This window comes from Thrips palmi, unplaced genomic scaffold (assembly GCF_012932325.1).
Source record: "Thrips palmi isolate BJ-2018 unplaced genomic scaffold, TpBJ-2018v1 HiC_scaffold_3, whole genome shotgun sequence".
Classification (NCBI taxonomy): domain Eukaryota; kingdom Metazoa; phylum Arthropoda; class Insecta; order Thysanoptera; family Thripidae; genus Thrips; species Thrips palmi.
Genome location: NW_023144630.1, coordinates 11,212,408 through 11,230,214, shown reverse-complemented (window position 1 = coordinate 11,230,214; position 17,807 = coordinate 11,212,408). Strand labels below are relative to the sequence as shown.

The 17,807-nt window shown below is 48.5% G+C and overlaps 1 protein-coding gene across 1 annotated transcript; it reads right to left on the bottom strand.

Annotated features, from left to right (window-relative positions):
• Positions 1 to 1,349: 1,349 nt before the first annotated feature.
• On the bottom strand, positions 1,350 to 4,127 carry LOC117647868. Its single transcript, XM_034389839.1, has 4 exons — positions 3,990 to 4,127; positions 1,742 to 1,831; positions 1,576 to 1,665; positions 1,350 to 1,496 (listed from the first exon to the last, which is right to left on the bottom strand). Exons 1-4 carry the CDS (start codon positions 4,125 to 4,127, stop codon positions 1,365 to 1,367), a joined length of 450 nt encoding a protein of 149 aa, XP_034245730.1. The 3' UTR covers positions 1,350 to 1,364.
• Between the last annotated feature and the right edge of the window lie 13,680 nt (positions 4,128 to 17,807).

The following is a 17,807-nucleotide window of genomic DNA, read 5'->3' as shown; positions in this document are numbered from 1 at the left end:
TCAGGAACAACTGACTCACCAGCACCAACTGAGAAACACCATGAACACTCCCAAGATTGAGCGTAAGAAACGCAGCACTCCTTATACACGCCAACCTCAGGCCAAACTGCAACACCAGTCTTCGGCTTTCAACGCACCTGATACAGCGCCACTCCCTCCACCTCCACCACCTTCAACTGCTCCAATGGATACCTCACTGACTCTACACTCAGTAAAGGGAAATCCTACTTTTGAACTATTTAATTTTGAAAACGTACCCATTGACAATGCACAGATTGAGGAGGCGGACAGAATCATTGAGGCCCTGACCAACGCCGGTCTGGAAGATTTGGTGGTAGACGACAAGGACACTGACATGGAAAATTACGTTCAGCCCCCCACTGATATGGATGAAGTTCCATACACTGTGAACAGACATGTGATAGCGTTGACCCTAGGGTCTTTAACGAGCAACTTAAAGTCCCTTAACCTGGGCTTTGACCTGCGCACAAACTCACCTTGCGCCGTTTTTGCTGACCATCAAGGCTTTAACTCGAACACAATGAGAGTAAGCATTGATGAATTGTTTTTACTTCTAAAAGACAACATCTACTCCAGAATCCAAAATTTATTTTCGTCAAAAGAAAACTTACAGCCGTTCCATCTGGGAGGCATCGAGGTCTCCCAGTACACTGCAAAACATGGAGGGAAGTCGGTAAAATTACAAAGGATTGGACATCCCCTTATCTTTTTCTACTTTTCTCCATCAACATGGAAGAAAATGGCACAGGCTCGTTATCTCATCAAAATGTCCATAAATCTTCTGACGCAGAGTCAGGTTTACATAACGCAGTTTGCTGAACAATTTGTGAAGGAAACTGCCCAACACCTGCTATCACAGCACTTTGACTTTGACACAATGGACGAGCTAGAAATGGGTAAAAAGCTTTTAACCATCAAAACTGCCATGGAGAACACTAACACCTTCCTCACTTCGGCATATGCACAAGACCTCTCCATGATGGAGTCATGCCACTTGCCCTCGATCAAAGAAGAATTTATTGTATTCCACTCCAGTTATTTCCGAGACAAGATTTTGTCCGCTCTGAGAGACATGTCTTCTGATTTGTAACTGTAATGTATGAGAGTAATTGTAATTTGCCATATTTGTAATTTGCCATATTTGTAATTTGCCATATTTGTAATTTGCCATATTTGTAATTTGCCATATTTGTCTCAATAAATATTTTTATAATCTACCATTCTTATATTTCAATTGATTCCCTTATCAAATGAGTCACAGGACAAGTGAAAAGAAACACTAATGGTTAGAGAATGAAATTTATTTTCAATAATATTGTGTCATGAAATTATAAAAAAGGATTTCAAGGGCTGGGGGTCCTGAGCAGCCCCCAGGACCCTGGGCGGCGTTTCCCTTGCCCGTAAAAGGGCCCAGGCCGGCGGCTCGGAGCCCTTCCCAGCGGTGCCGGTCTGGTAGGCCTCCTCACACAGGGATCCTAGAGGAAAAAGATAACTGTTAAGACTTGCTATAATTTTAATAAGACAAGCGTGACCAAAGAAGGGCAGAGTACATACTTCGTACAATTTCTTGCGAGTGACGCGGAGGTCCAGCGGCTCCCCGCTTGGTCTCTTGCCCCCCCGCGGCGATCCCCGCGGAGACGCCGCCTGAAACCCAACACAATTCTTCATTAGAGGATCCGGGCTCTAAGACATGGACGCACGACTGAGAGGGAAAACTCACCTTGGCGGCGATCCGCGGCGACCGCCGCGGGCTGCCGGCCTGCACTGGCCTGACCGTCAAGTCGAGCGCCTGAGGAGACGCCGACGCCACCTGGAACAATGTAACTCTTCAATATAGGATTCGGACTCAGAGAAGATGCATGGGCGCGAGACAGAAACGAAATGATAATCACCTTCGCCGCAATTCGCGGCGAGCGCCGCGGACTCTCCCGCCGCGGACTCTCCATAAGGCGCCTCGGCGCCAACTCGCCGCGCACCCGTCGCAGGGGCGTCGGAGGGGGACGCTGGAAAAAGAATTAATAAACATATTAAAAGCGAAATCGGGACCTCATAAAAAGGGGGAACGACACACTCAGCTCAGACGGCCCCAGAGGGGGCCTTCCCTAAATGCACTTAATGAACAGCTGACGAGGCAAGCGGGCCTGCGGCTCCCCTTTCGGTCAAGGCCGAGGGCAGGCTCTCTCTTTCTCTCTCCCTCCCTCGCACACACTCTCTCGCACACCTACACTCTCACACCGTCCGCCACCAACTCTCACTCACAAACGCGCGCGCGGGCGCTCAGCGTGTCAAAGTACCCAGCAAGTACGCGCGGAGCGCGCATGCGCCACCTGCCACCCGCGTGGCACCTGAGGCGGCACCGGGACCCTCGAACTGTACCACTTGCACACGGTTCACTGAGTCACTGCACTAAAACGCCGGAGCGGACGGACACAGCGCGAGGCGTGACACACACACACACACGCGCGCATACACACACACACACACACTCACACACACTGACTCTCTCACTCACACACGCACACTACACAACACACACACACACACTCACACACTCATCAGTAGCAAGAAGGGTGAACACGAAGCGGAATATACACGGCGGAATAATAACGTAAAATCACTGCACTGACGCGATCATTATTGACTGGCCTGAGCACACTCAGAAACATACTCACCGAGGGCGGGGTGCGCGGAGAAAACGGCGCCGGAGGCGCCTCTTCTGGAGAGTGCGGCGAGAACGGCGGTCGGGGCGCCTCTTCAGGGGACCGACTCCTCGACGACCTCGACGAGTGACTCGTCGAGGTCGTCGAAGAACTTGACGACGAACTTGTTGAAGATGAGGAAGACGAAGAAGACGAACTAGTTGAGCTGGAACTAGTAGAAGAGCTCGAGGAGCTCGACGAGCAGCGCGCACGACAGCACATTGTGCATCTACAGCACATGGCAGACTGACGGCCAAGTCCTGGTCACCAGGACCCGAAGGCTACCCGGCCAAGGGCTACCCCTCGAGGGCCCCCGGGAAAACAAGGGCTCCAGTGCACGTGAACGTCGTGCCGGGCACGACTATAAAACAAACGGCGCCCGCGTCGAAGGCTTGATGGATTTTCCGCGGAGGCGGGCCTCATTCACGCCTCAGCCGCGGGACCGCGCGCACGCAGAACCAAAACAAACTCCGTCTTTTATTTCGACTCAAAAGCTCGTAAAAGAAAAATGTCCACACTAAACGGAACCATGGACGCAGAGGGAAACGCGGAGGGAAACGCCGAGGAAAGCCCACCGATGGATGGAATGATAGCAATTTGTGCTGTCATTATGATCTGCGCCCTCTTGATTCAATGCTTTGAGGGCATCTGCGAGCATCGTCCACATGAAGTTTCCCAATCGAGTCCTAATGAGATCGAGAGAGGACAAGCAGCAGGGTCACACACCGTAGAAAACCAGACTGCACCCATGCAATGCGGAGTGAGTGAGACAGACGAAGTGGAAGTGACAAGTAACCCTGGCGGCAGTGCGACGGAGTCAGACGAAGGAGCAAGAGAGACGGACGACGAGGCGACGAAAGGGGGACAAGAGGGGACGAGAGGACCAGTCCGCCCCGTCGGCAGTGCGACGGAGACTGACGAAGGAGCAAGCGAGACGGACAACGGGGGTAGGAGGGGGGGGAGGGCCAGACCGGCCCGTCGGCAGTGCGACGGAGACTGACGAAGGTGGAAGAGAGACGGAGAGTGAGGGGGCGAGAGGGGGCTGGGGCGGAGGCTCAGGCCGGCCCGGCGGCAGCGCGACGGAAGGTGGGTGCTGGCGAAACGAGAAGAGGGAGAGAGGGGGACGGGGGAAGGGGACTGTCGCAGGGATCTGAGCGGACGCACCGCTGATTGGACTGCCAAGTGAGCCGCCGAGCGCGGTAGCGGGTGCCCTCAGGAACAAGAGCAGACGCAGGCAGTCACACGCGCCACTCAACACGCGACACTCACACAGGACACTACCATGGAGCCAACACTGGACACGGAGCGAGAGGAAACACTTCCACCCACGGACTCCGACACGGAAGCCAATCCACTCCTAGGGACTACAGGGGCCGTTGAGGATTTCACCACTAACACTAGAGACATTCCTGTGGCCCCCGAGGATCCACATCAGGCAACGCCTGTAGAGCAGGACACACCGGAGAGCGACACGGACTCAGGCTTCGACGGAGGCGATACAGTTGTATTTCGATTGGAAGTCAACCCCATTTATCGCCATCCTCCAGCCCCGTAAACAAAACTAGTACATGTCTGGAATCCGACGTCTTTCGGACGTCCCGAAGAAGTCGGTTTTGGGAGCTCTTCGGGACCTCCCTAAACGTACTACAAATGAAGCTCTCTCGTACGTCGCGCGGGGACCTAGTGTGTGGTGCCAGAGTTTGCCGCCAGAGCGCGCCCTGGTCGCTCGTCCCAAAGTAGTCGGTTCTTGGAGCACTTCGGGACGTCCGAAACGGTAGGTCTATGTGAGGTCTTTGGGAGGTCCCCCACCACACCCGTCGCAGCGTCCTGCGGCCATGTAGTTCCGAGTGTGTCCGCTAGAGCGCGCCTCGGGCCCACGCGATGCTCACCTGTTGTGCAGATGACAGTCGGCGCACTTTGGCGCGCACCGTGCTTGTGGCGTCGGATCCTTACTTCTATTTATTTTTCTGTTAACTATAGTAAATTCATTTCTCCAAAGAAAAGAAACCACGCACGAAGATGTTCAGTTCTCAGGTGCACCAATAAGAAGAATACTTCAAAGCCTGGTGCAGGCTTATTTCGTGTTTCAATCCAAATCAGAAAGTGCCGGTGTAAGTTAACCTACAATATTCTGTTACTTTGATACTCTTATTGTCAAAGTGTTTATTTTGTTCGTCTTCTGATTTTATGCTTGAGAAATAGGCTCTTTGCGGAAACCTTGACCCACTGGAGTTGCCCAAGATTCTGGAACGATAACCTGCACCACTATGCAATTACATGTGGAACAAGAACTGACTCCTGTGCTTCAGTGTCAAATTAAGTGAATTTCCTGCGACAGTAAGCATGACACCTTGGAATCAGTGCTAATTGAATTTCTTTCAGTCATTTTGGCTTATTTTTAATCAAGGGGTGTTACAGTTATGGCTGCTGTATTTTCTTTTCAGTCCAACTGAGATTCCTCTTTTAAATATTTTGTTTTTGAGTCCTGTCCACCATTTTTGTCTCCATATTTTCTGTTGTTCGTGACAAGTCTTATCGTTTGATTTTTAATTTAAAAAGGTCAGTGAATAAATACATTTTTCCTAACAGTTTATCTGTGTCATATTCACATTCCTATACGCATTCACATTCATATCCGGAACAGTGGCGCACCCTAGCGGCAGGCCATCGAACTACGACAGAGGTGCGCGCTCTAGCGGTCACCTTCGGAACTACATGGCCGCAGGGCGCTGCGACGGGTGGTGGGGGACCTCCGAAAGACCTCTCACAGACCTACCGTTTCCGACGTCCCGAAGTGCTCCCGAAAGAGACGTCCTGAAATGTAGCACGGCAGTACTTCTTTCGGATGCCTTTTTTGTTTCATAAGGTACTCCTTCCGTACTACATTTTGGGATGTACAGAGCTCCGAAATGGTAGTACGACTGTACTACTTTTGATAGTAGTTTTGTTTACGGGGAGCAGGGCTAATCAGCGACTTGGACACCAATCCAGTGTACGGATACGACGAGCCACCAGTATTTGATCGCGAAACTGAAGACCTCATAGCAGAATTCGCACAAGCAACACGGCCACTTGATCATATCACTCAAACCAATGGACTGTACGACCCATTTGCAGTGCAACACAATATTCTACCATTCATAACACCTCTCTACCCTAAATATTCCACACTGGAAAGCAGAATGAACACATTCGATTCTTGGCCCAAAGATGCACATGTCTCGTCAAAAGCACTGGCTGAAGATGGCTTCTATTACTTGGGACATTCTGACATTGCCATGTGCTTCCACTGCGGCATGTCATTATGCCACTGGGCGAAAGACGATGTTCCTCCATTCGAACACGCGACCTTTTCCCCTTATTGTGGTTTTCTTTTGCGGAACCATGGAAGAAAATTTGTGGACCAAATTCAAAACGTGTTACACTCCGTAAAAGATGTTCCAGAACATTTCAGTCACATCATTAAGAAGCACTTACCTGAAGAGGTGGTGTCGCAGCACACTCAACAAGGTCCGAGTAACACTCATGAAAAAGGTCAATGTCAAATCTGCTGTGAATACGATGCAAACGTCGTAGTTCTTCCCTGTGCACACCTTTACACCTGTACACTTTGCCTCCCCGCGCAAACAAAGTGCGGAGTTTGTAGAGAAACAATCCAGTTTACACTACGAGTATTTGTTTGAGTGTTTGAAAAATATCCTGTACCAACTATTTAAGTTTTTTAATTTTTGCCACAATCATCAAACTGTACAAACCCTTTTTTTTCAATGAATAAAACTATGAAATGAATACCAAGTCTCTTTTTCATTGCTCACCAAAGCACATCACGCCTGATGGGTAGGCAACCCGAATAATATGCACGAGGCGCCTGGTTGGAGTCAACCCGTTGCAAGGATGCTGGGCAGCACCGGGTTGGAAGGGCAACCGGGGGCACGGATACGGGAGCGCCTGATGGGTAGGCAACCCAATGAAGGCACGAGGCGCCTGGTTGGAGGCAACCCGTTGCAAGGATGCTGGGCAGCACCGGGCTGGAAGGCCAACCGGGGGCACGAATACGGGAGCGCCTGATGGGTAGGCAGCTTTCAACTTCATGGCCTTGAGAACGGCACGCACTGGTACGGATGACTCATCGATACACAAGTCGGAGGAGTCGAACTGGTACTGGGTTACTTTGCCCCCCGGCAGGGTAGGCAAAGTAACTCAGTACCTGTTATACTACTGGCTTTTATACGGCTGCTTAATATTTTGAGACCAAAGTAACGCGCTGGCGTTGGCACAATTGATTTTTTACCTTACTTTCACTAGACAATTTGTACCGCCGGATGTGCTTAAAATTGCATCATTCATCGGACAAAAAAAAGTCCCATAACATTTAGTGTGGGAGGGCCTTTCTCCATCCATTTTCCCTATTTTCACAGAGATTTTTCGTACTTTTACGGAGATGAACCGTTTTTTTTTTGTTTCAGAAGTAAACGCATTTTAACGGTTTACTTCTGTCCTTTTATCTTCGATGTTAATACAAACAGTGCCTTTTTAGGCGAAAGTGTTACTCTCCTAACTGTTGGAAGATTCACTTGACCCCATGCCATTTGAATTGGATACCCGAGATGAAACGCCCATCGGAGAATTGCCGGGGACCACCCGGGTACTCCCCGGGAACACCTAGGGAACTACCGGGGAACTACCGGGGAACAACCGGGGAATACCCGGAGAACACCCGGAGAACACCCGGAGAACACCCGGAGAACACCCGGAGAACACCCGGAGAACACCCGGAGAACACCCGGAGAACACCCGGAGAACTCCCGGAGAACTCCCGGAGAACACCCGGAGAACACCCGGAGAACACCCGGGGAACTCCGGGGGAACTCCCGGAGAACTCAATTTTCGCCGGAAAACCACCGGGGAACCGCCTTGAGCTGCGGAAATGGCCAGGGCAGCGCGCCATACCGATTCTTGGTGATGCGGACGGGTGCGGACTTTGGAGAAGGGCTGGAGTGCTGACGTGCGGCGGCGGCCGAGAATGTGCCTTTGTCACTCTTACTCCACGTTCCGTCCGTTGTTTTGATCGGACGCCGACTTGGTTGGCACCTTTGGATTCGGAAAGGATCAACACGAACACTGTTCAAACTTTTTAGTTTAAAATTGTATCTGCTAACTAAGGGCGAGATAAAAGGCGCGCACAGCGATGGAAAGGGGCTCCGCGTCGCGTTGGCCTGGCTCAGGTCCGGGCATCCTTTAGCATGACTTTGTTACGTCCAGTCAAACGGTGTTTTGACCCGGACAAAATTCCGAACAGTACCAAACTTTGGGAATCGTCAGAGGGAGCTTTCAGGAAGCCTCTCACCAAAATCCCAAAAAATCCCACGGTGCCGATTGGAGATATCGCCGTTCAAAGTTCAAAATTTTGAACATTTGGACCAAAATGGTTTTCGGCACTTCACGCCCGAACGGTTTGACCTACAGATGCGTGCGAGTGCTCAAAATACTCGTGATACTTGCGGCTACAAGTTGCACGGCTCGGATTTTGATTTCGATAACATCTACACTGAAAAAAAATGAATTGAAGTGAAAATTTCGGTTTTTGTGAAAGGTACAAAGTACTTTGATTGTAATTTTCTCTGTTCCAAGTGGGAAATCGGCGAAATGTGCTTCTCTTATCGTTGTAGGCCTACGTTTTCTGAATAGATTGGTATTTGTTTGATAACTGTGGGACTAAAATTGACTGAGATAGAGCGCCGAGACCTGAGCGCCGCGACCCAGCGGGAGGTTTATCAAGTGCCCCGGCGTCTACCTTTAAGTTGCTCTAACTCACTCATTAATGATCGTATAGAGTTCCCTTTTATACGAAAAGAAGCGCAAAAGTCTGCCCTACAACATGGATGTATTTTTATTTTTACTTGTTCTCATCGCGTTTCATCAAAAAGCGGAAAATCTGAAAATTTGGGTGTTTTGTGTGGGTTTATCTAGGTTTTCGACCGTTTTAGGGCATAGTGATGAGACAGATCGAAACTTAACCTCATCCCAGCTGTCAAGCACTCTTTTCTGAAGCGCTGGACGCTTCATACGCCATTTTCCGTTAAACTATACCCGTGAAACTGCTTGTGAGCAAATTTATTTAAGAAAAGCCACCCCTTACATTGATGTCATCCGATCCTTCTGATTTTTTGTGGGTAAGTTCTCTTCATATAATGTAAAAATCGGCCACTTTTGGTTTGGCCGAAAAAAATTTCGTTTCGGAGATATGGTGCATTTTGTGTTTTTTTGCCCATTTTGCAGGCATTTTGGGTATTTTGTCCTACAGGCACAGTTTTCGTCCGAATGACTTAAAATTTGGCATCCTTATGTAAAATTGAACAAGGAACCAGAATATGCCCTCAGATTTACTCTACGACCAATAGTTTTTGAGATATTTGCGAAAAAGTAGAAAAATTACAATAATTTGAACAGTTTTTGGGAAAACTTGGAAAAAATTTTTTTTTTGACTTTCCGAAAGTTGCATCTTGTAGAAAATGGTCCGCTGAATCCAATGAGAACACGCCCAGGTCTGTAGCTCAAACGGTCTAGGAGCTGTGCACCTCCAAAGTTGAGCATTTTTTCGTTTTCCACTAAAAACGTAATTTTCAAGCAGGAATTTCAACTCGGCACATAGTAGTCCGTAGGTTAGTGGGTACTACCTTGCAAAATGTGATACCGAATACTTGGCACAGTTGTTGTACTAACCCTAAGAATCATTTTAAGAGGTGGAGCCCAGGTGGTCCCCCCTGCAGAGCGGCGGTACAGGCGTTTGCCTATCTTTTGGGTGCATAACTGAAAATATGCCCAAATTGACGTTTGTTGACGGGCTAGTGATCTGATTTTTAGCACATGGCTAGTTCGTAAAGTGTCTTGAGAATCCAAACGTCATGAATATAGCGTGAATTGGTGCGATGCTTTTGCACAGCACATGAAGTGTGATGCCTTCCCATTCCCATGTATTATCATAGGGCATTTTCGTAATGCATTGCACGAAGGTGCAATATGGCTGTGGCAGGTATGGTGCGATATCTCAGTGCATTGCACCATGCGTGCCATTCATAGCGTTCGGAATCTCCGTGCATCTGCACTTACACCACAGATTTAATGTGATTTTAGTACACACCTAAGGGAGTGTCATTGGTAAGTATACATCTATAGGGTTTAGCTTGTGAGGTGAGAGAGCTTTTTTAAGGTCGCATCTGAGTGCGATAGATAAGTTAAGCGCTTTAGAAGCGTACTCCACTTAGTACACTCCTATAGACTCGTACTTGTAAAGAACTCGTGTTTTAGACGTGTTCAAAGTACAAGTACACATCGATGGGTCCCATGATCAAGGACCGATGTGTTTTGGGTCGCTCAAACAAAGACCGATCTCCATTTAGGCCGTTTCTGCATTCGCCGCTTCTTTATCTTGTGGTTCTCGCAACAGGCATCCAACTCAAACAATACTTTCAAGGTGACATTTCAAACATATTAGAGAATGATTATCTGAAACAAATTTGTGTGGAATCAAAACGTAGAGATTGTTCTGGGACTTCAAAACAAACGCGTTGAGCGGTTAGGAAGAAGATCGGTCTTTGTACGAGCGACTCAAAGGACAGCGGTCTTTGTTCATAGGACCCATCGACATTAGATATTGTCACGCATCCACAGACGGGAGCTAGTTCAGTCTCACAAATAGCCTTCTCCACGGGGCCTGTGAACATTCGAGGTGGGCAGGGAGCTTTCATCACGGTCGTAAGAATCTCTACCTTTGGCTGGGACAATGACGCCGGTTGACTATCGTCTTCGATGCCCCTTTTCTCTGTGCGTTGAAGGTGCAAGGGACTTGCCAAGAATATCTCACGGGCTAACTCCGGGACCAGGGGTCCGACAAGGGATTACCGGTGGTTTGTGGTACTCCAGTCGACATATTACAACCTTTTTCTGTACAATTTTCGAACAATTTCTTAACAGAAATGATAAGATGATTCAAAAACAGCAAGAATTTGAGAAAATTGCACCCTTATATTCGAATTGGACCTGTAGACTCTGGTTGGCTGTCCGGTGAAATATGCCTTCCGGCAAGGTAAAAATTCGAATTTTGAGATACCATTTTTTTTTGTGCTAGTTTTGAATCATCTATGCATTTCTGTTAAATGATCGTTTGAAAATTGTACATAAAAGGTGTTCATATTTCGACTGGAATTCACCACACGCGAGCCGCTGGTAATCCCTTGCCGGCCGGCCAGACCCCCGGTCCCGGGCCGGGCCTACCTGCCTGGCCTCTGGTCCCGGCGCCTCCCGGGTGGCGAGACAGTTAACCACAGGTGAGGCCTTCACCCCTTCAACACGTAGTGACACGTGGGAGGTTAAAATATGTTTTCGAATCCAATTGAATGCCCAGGAACTCGCATGCATCGATAAATCGACGTGTGTAACTTAATTTTCGTAAATACGTTATAGTATTGCCCCTGAAAGAGAGGCGATTTCCTTCTGTGGCTTAGGTATACGGCAACAACTAGACCAAACTTACGTTAGACACTTAACGAACTAGCCATGTGCTAAAAATCAGGTCACTAGCCCGTCAACAAACGTCAATTTGGGCATATTTTCAGTTATGCACCCAAAAGATAGGCAAACGCCTGTACCGCCGCTCTGCAGGGGGGACCACCTGGGCTCCACCTCTTAAAATGATTCTTAGGGTTAGTACAACAACTGTGCCAGGTATTCGGTATCACATTTTGCAAGGTAGTACCCACTAACCTACGGACTACTTTGTGCCGAGTGGAAATTCCTGCTTGAAAATTACGTTTTTAGTGGAAAACGAAAAAATGCTCAACTTTGGAGGTGCACAGCTCCTAGACCGTTTGAGCTACAGACCTAGGCGTGTGCTCATTCGATTCAGCGGACCATTTTCTACAAGATGCAATTTTCGGAAAGTCAAAAAAAAATTTTTTCCATGTTTCCCCAAAAACTGTTCAAATTATTGTAATTTTTCTACTTTTTCGCAAATATCTCAAAAACTATTGGTCGTAGAGTAAATCTGAGGGCATATTCTGGTTCCTTGTTCAATTTTACATAAGGATGCCAAATTTTAAGCCATTCGGACGAAAACTGTGCCTGTAGGACAAAATACCCAAAATGCCTGCAAAATGGGCAAAAAAACACAAAATGCACCATATCTCCGAAACGAAATTTTTTTCGGCCAAACCAAAAGTGGCCGATTTTTACATTATATGAAGAGAACTTACCCACAAAAAATCAGAAGGATCGGACGACATCAATGTAAGGGGTGGCTTTTCTTAAATTAATTTTGCTCTGTATTAAAAATCGGCCCGCGCGGCAAGCGGGTTGCCTACCTGCCCCTTAGGGGACTGCCTTGCAACAAGCCAATCTAGCATGAAAAAATGGTGTAAATTCCGATAAAGACATGCTAGTGGGCTGAAATTTTGGGATTGGGCAAGGTTTGTGCTGTAGAGTCTTGCCTCAAAAATCCTAAAGCGTCCGTGGACCGGATCGACCGTTACACCCGTTCAATGTTAAAATCGTTGTCAAAATGTAGGGCTTTTTGAACGCCCACCGTAGCTTTTTTTCGGTAAGGCCTAATTCACTGGGGTTTGTTTTATTCAATGCATACTAAGACGCCCTACAACAATTATAAAGACCTGTTTTGTGATACGAGTTCAAATATAGTCGCTACAGTAGGCCAAAGTCGGCAAACAAGGCCCGGAATAGCGGAAAACGAGGCCCGAAACAGCAAAAAATGCACTTTTTGCCGACTTTCACCTTCTGTAGAGACTAAACTTGAGGGGCAGGTAGGCAACCCGCTTGCCGCCCGGACCGATTTTTAATACAAGCAGTTTCACGGGTATAGTTTAACGGAAAATGGCGTATGAAGCGTCCAGCGCTTCAGAAAAGAGTGCTTGACAGCTGGGATGAGGTTCAGTTTCGATCTGTCTCATCACTATGCCCTAAAACGGTCGAAAACCTAGATAAACCCACACAAAACACCCAAATTTTCAGATTTTCCGCTTTTTGATGAAACGCGATGAGAACAAGTAAAAATAAAATACATCCATGTTGTAGGGCAGACTTTTGCGCTTCTTTTCGTATAAAAGGGAACTCTATACGATCATTAATGAGTGAGTTAGAGCAACTTAAAGGTAGACGCCGGGGCACTTGATAAACCTCCCGCTGGGTCGCGGCGCTCAGGTCTCGGCGCTCTATCTCAGTCAATTTTAGTCCCACAGTTATCAAACAAATACCAATCTATTCAGAAAACGTAGGCCTACAACAATAAGAGAAGCACATTTCGCCGATTTCCCACTTGGAACAGAGAAAATTACAATCAAAGTACTTTGTACCTTTCACAAAAACCGAAATTTTCACTTCAATTCATTTTTTTTCAGTGTAGATGTTATCGAAATCAAAATCCGAGCCGTGCAACTTGTAGCCGCAAGTATCACGAGTATTTTGAGCACTCGCACGCCTCTGTAGGTCAAACCGTTCGGGCGTGAAGTGCCGAAAACCATTTGGTCCAAATGTTCAAAATTTTGAACTTTGAACGGCGATATCTCCAATCGGCACCGTGGGATTTTTTGGGATTTTGGTGAGAGGCTTCCTGAAAGCTCCCTCTGACGATTCCTAAAGTTTGGTGCTGTTTGGAATTTTGACCGGGTTAGGGGGTCATTTTGCACCGTTTGACTGGACAGTGCGATTATCTGCCTTAGTTTGGGAGCAGTATTGCCGCAAAGTTGACCAAAACACGATTTTTCAGACATTTGTGACCGTTTTGATCAAATTTGCGGCAGTACTGCTCCCAAACTAAGTCAGATAATCGCACTCCGTAACAAAGGCATGCAAAAGGAAGGTCCAAAGACCAATTGCCCGTTGAGGGAGGACGAAATACCGCCTCGGATCAGACGCAGTGGATGCTTAAAGTCAGCCCAAAACACGAACTTTCAAAGACATTAATGACCGTTTTGATCAACTTTGCGGCAGTACTGCTCCCAAACTAAGGCAGATAATCGCACTCCGTAACAAAGTCATGCTAAAGGAAGGTCCAAAGACCAATTGTCCGATGAGGGAGGACGAAATACCGCCTGGGATCAGACGCAGTGGATGCTCAGCCCGAAACACGATTTTTCACAAACATTTGTGACCGTTTTGATCAACTTTAAAACAATACTGCTTCCTAATTAAGGCGGATTGTCGCACTCTGTATCAAAGGCATGCTAAAGGAGGGGTCGCGTGGGGTCGGGAAAATTAGAGTCTAGGGTGCCCTTTTCGCAAAGTGCCGAGTTGCGGAGCACTCAATGGTGGACGGATAGGCAAGGCTGCCTGCTGAGCCGTTCATTTTTTATCCCTTGGTCAGGCTTTTAGAGCGGTAACTCACGCCATTCTTCCTTTGAAAAAGATGTGAAGCCCTTCTCCAAAGTCCGCACCCGTCCGCATCACCAAGAATCGGTATGGCGCGCTGCCCTGGCCATTTCCGCAGCTCAAGGCGGTTCCCCGGTGGTTTTCCGGCGAAAATTGAGTTCCCCGGGTGTTCTCCGGGTGTTCTCCGGGAGTTCTCCGGGAGTTCTCCGGGTGTTCTCCGGGTGTTCTCCGGGTGTTCTCCGGGTATTCCCCGGGTGTTCCCCGGTAGTTCTCCGAGTTCCCCGGTAGTTCCCTAGGTGTTCCCGGGGAGTACCCGGGTGGTCTCCGGCAATTCTCCGATGGGCGTTTCATCTCGGCGCCGCAGGCAGGCTAGCGCCGCAGGCCAAGGTAGGTACGCCAGGCGTGGATTGGAGGAACAGGCAGCGAGACATCGCGAAGCCTGTTACGACAAGACGCGGTCTGGCGTAAACCTACCTTGTAATCGTACTGTTGTTCTATATGCTGCGTGTTTGCACTAGATGGATAGAATGACTCATTATCTAGACTAGAAAACGCCCGCAGACGCTTACAAGTTCGTTCAACGTTAATAATAAGGTGAAACTCCAACCCTTGCATCTGTTTCAAACTGCCCCAGGCCGGGGCAGTATGAAACAGCGACGGGGCAGTTTCAAACAGCTGTATAGAAGTCAACACGGGCCAAGAAGAGCCGCGTACACAACTCAAATAGATTCAAGTAGACTCAAAAAGACGTTGCCATGCACGTGCTGACATTTTGACGAACTTTTTAAACATTTTTGGCTGAGCGATAGCGAAGCCTGTTACTCCAGTGGGGTTGAAATGTTTTGTCTGTCTGTCTGTCTGTCTGTCGGTCTGTCTGTCTGTCCGCACTACTCCTCCTGAACGGCTCGGCCGATCTCGGTGAGATTTTGCACACTTCTTAGGTATATCCTTGGCTCGGCACACGCGAAATTTCACTATCCTAGCTCAACTGGTTCAGTTTTTATAGGCGAAAAACACCTAAAAAACGGCGAAAAATAGAGATTTCTGCAGATAGACCACTTCTGTCTTGGAGAAGGGGGGGTCTGGGGGCGGAGCCCCCAGCCTCGACAAGTAAAAAAGTGACAAGGGTCAAGATCGTGTTATCTGTAGATAAAACAACTCTATTTAGAATGTAGGGGGGTCTGGGGGGGGGAGCCCCCAGCATTCAACAAGTTAAAAAAAAAAGGTAGGTTTACGCCAGACCGCGTCTTGTCGTAACAGGCTTCGCGATGTCTCGCTGCCTGTTCCTCCAATCCACGCCTGGCGTACCTACCTTGGCCTGCGGCGCTAGCCTGCCTGCGGCAGGCAATGGCTTGTCCGTTGTCGGTTATTTTTTAACTTGTTGAATGCGGGGGGCTCCGCTCCCGAGACCCCCTACATTGTAAATAGAGTGTTTTATCTACAGATAACATGATCTTGACCCTTGTCACTTTTTAACTTGTCGGGGCTGGGGGGCCCGCCCCCCCCGACCCCCCTTTCTCCAAGGCAGAAGTGGTTTATCTGCAGATATCTCTATTTTTCGCCGTTTTTAGGTGTTTTTCGCCTATAAAAACTGAACCAGTTGAGCTAGGATGGTGAAATTTCGCGTGTGCCGAGCCAAGGACATACCTAAGAAGTGTGCAAAATCTCACCGAGATCGGCCGAGCCGTTCAGGAGGAGTAGTGCGGACAGACAGACCGACAGACAGACCGACAGACAGAAAAAACTTTTCAACCCCACTGGAGTAACAGGCTTCGCTATCGCTCAGCCAATAACCGACAGCGGACGAGCCATTGCCTGCCGCAGGCAGGCTAGCGCCGCAGGCCAAGGTAGGTACGCCAGGCGTGGATTGGAGGAACAGGCAGCGAGACATCGCGAAGCCTGTTACGACAAGACGTGGTCTGGCGTAAACCTACCTTGTTAATTACAAGGTAGGTGTACGCCAGACCGTGTCTTGTCGTAACAGGCTTCGCGATGCTGCGCCAGTTACGACAATCCACGCCTGGCGTTACACCTACCTTGGCCTGCGGCGCTTTCTTTTTCCCGGCATCCGCATACCAATTTTCGTGATTGAAGGTCAAAACAGCATTTGATTTCGTGCTTAGGGCTGCATTGGCCTGACTTTTTAACTTGTCGGGGCTGGGGGGCTCCGCCCCCCCGACCCCCCTTTCCTCAAGACAGAAGTGATCTGCCTGCAGAAAACTCGATTTTTCGCCGTTTTTTAGGTGTTTTTCGGCTATAAAAACCGAACCAGTTGAGCTAGGATAGTGAAATTTCGCGTGTGCTGAGCCAAGGACATACCCAAAAAGTGTGCAAAATCTCACCGAGATCGGCCGAGCCGTTCAGGAGGAGTAGCGCGGACACACACACACACACACACACGCACGCACGCACGCAGACAGGAAAAATTTTTCAACCCCACCTGAGTAACAGGCTTCGCTATCGCTCAGCCAATTAAAAAGCCAAACAAGCATATTTTTCAAAATGCGAATTTTTCGAAAATTTGTATGGCAATGGATTCGTCTCAAAGAGACGAACAAAAGTTGTTAACACACATTACTGTTTTGGAGTTGAAATAAAGGCCTTTTCCTGCCCGCAAAGTTCACAACATGCAATAGTCTATAAATGTTGCATTTTGATGCAAGTCACGGGTCAAACATACAATGTCTTCATTGATGCCATCTGGAACAAGGTAGGTTTACGCCAGACCGCGTCTTGTCGTAACAGGCTTCGCGATGTCTCGCTGCCTGTTCCTCCAATCCACGCCTGGCGTACCTACCTTGGCCTGCGGCGCTAGCCTGCCTGCGGCAGGCAATGGCTTGTCCATTGTCGGTTATTTTTTAACTTGTTGAATAGTGGGGGGCTCCGCCCCCCAGACCCCCTACATTCTTAAAAAAGTTGTTTTATCTATAGATAACACGATCTTGACCCTTGTCACTTTTTAACTTGTCGGGGCTGGGGGGCCCCGCCCCCCAGACCCCCCTTTCTCCAAGCCGGAAGTGATCTTTCTGCAGAAAGCTCTATTTTTCGCCGTTTTTTAGGTGTTTTTCGGCTATAAAAACTGAACCAGTAGAGCTAGGATGGTGAAATTTCGCGTGTGCCGAGCCAAGGACATACCCAAGAAGTGTGCAAAATCTCACCGAGATCGGCTAAGCCGTTCAGGAGGAGTAGTGCAGACAGACAGACAGACAGACAGACAGACGGACAGACGGACAGACAGACAGACAGACAGACAGACAGACGGACAGACAGACAGACAGACATGAAAAAATTTTCAACCCCACTGGAGTAACAGGCTTCGCTATCGCTCAGCCAATTACGAACTTCCATCATTATGCTCGCTTTCCATAACATAAAACGTTTTTTCTGGTGATATTGCTGTGTTTTAAACTGCCCCATCCACTTCTGTTTCAAACTGCCCCAGAGGGCACCATTCCAATTGTGCTGCTCCCCGCCGGACTTGGTGAGGGCTACGTCAGTGTCCGAGAGTGCGTTACGTTTCTCTAATATGGTACTAAAATACAAGGTAGGTGTACGCCAGACCGTGTCTTGTCGTAACAGGCTTCGCGATGCTGCGCCAGTTACAACAATCCACGCCTGGCGTTACACCTACCTTGGCCTGCGGCGCTTGCCTGCCTTCGGCAGGCTAGGTTTCTTTTGCAGGCATCCGCATACCAATTTGCGTAATAG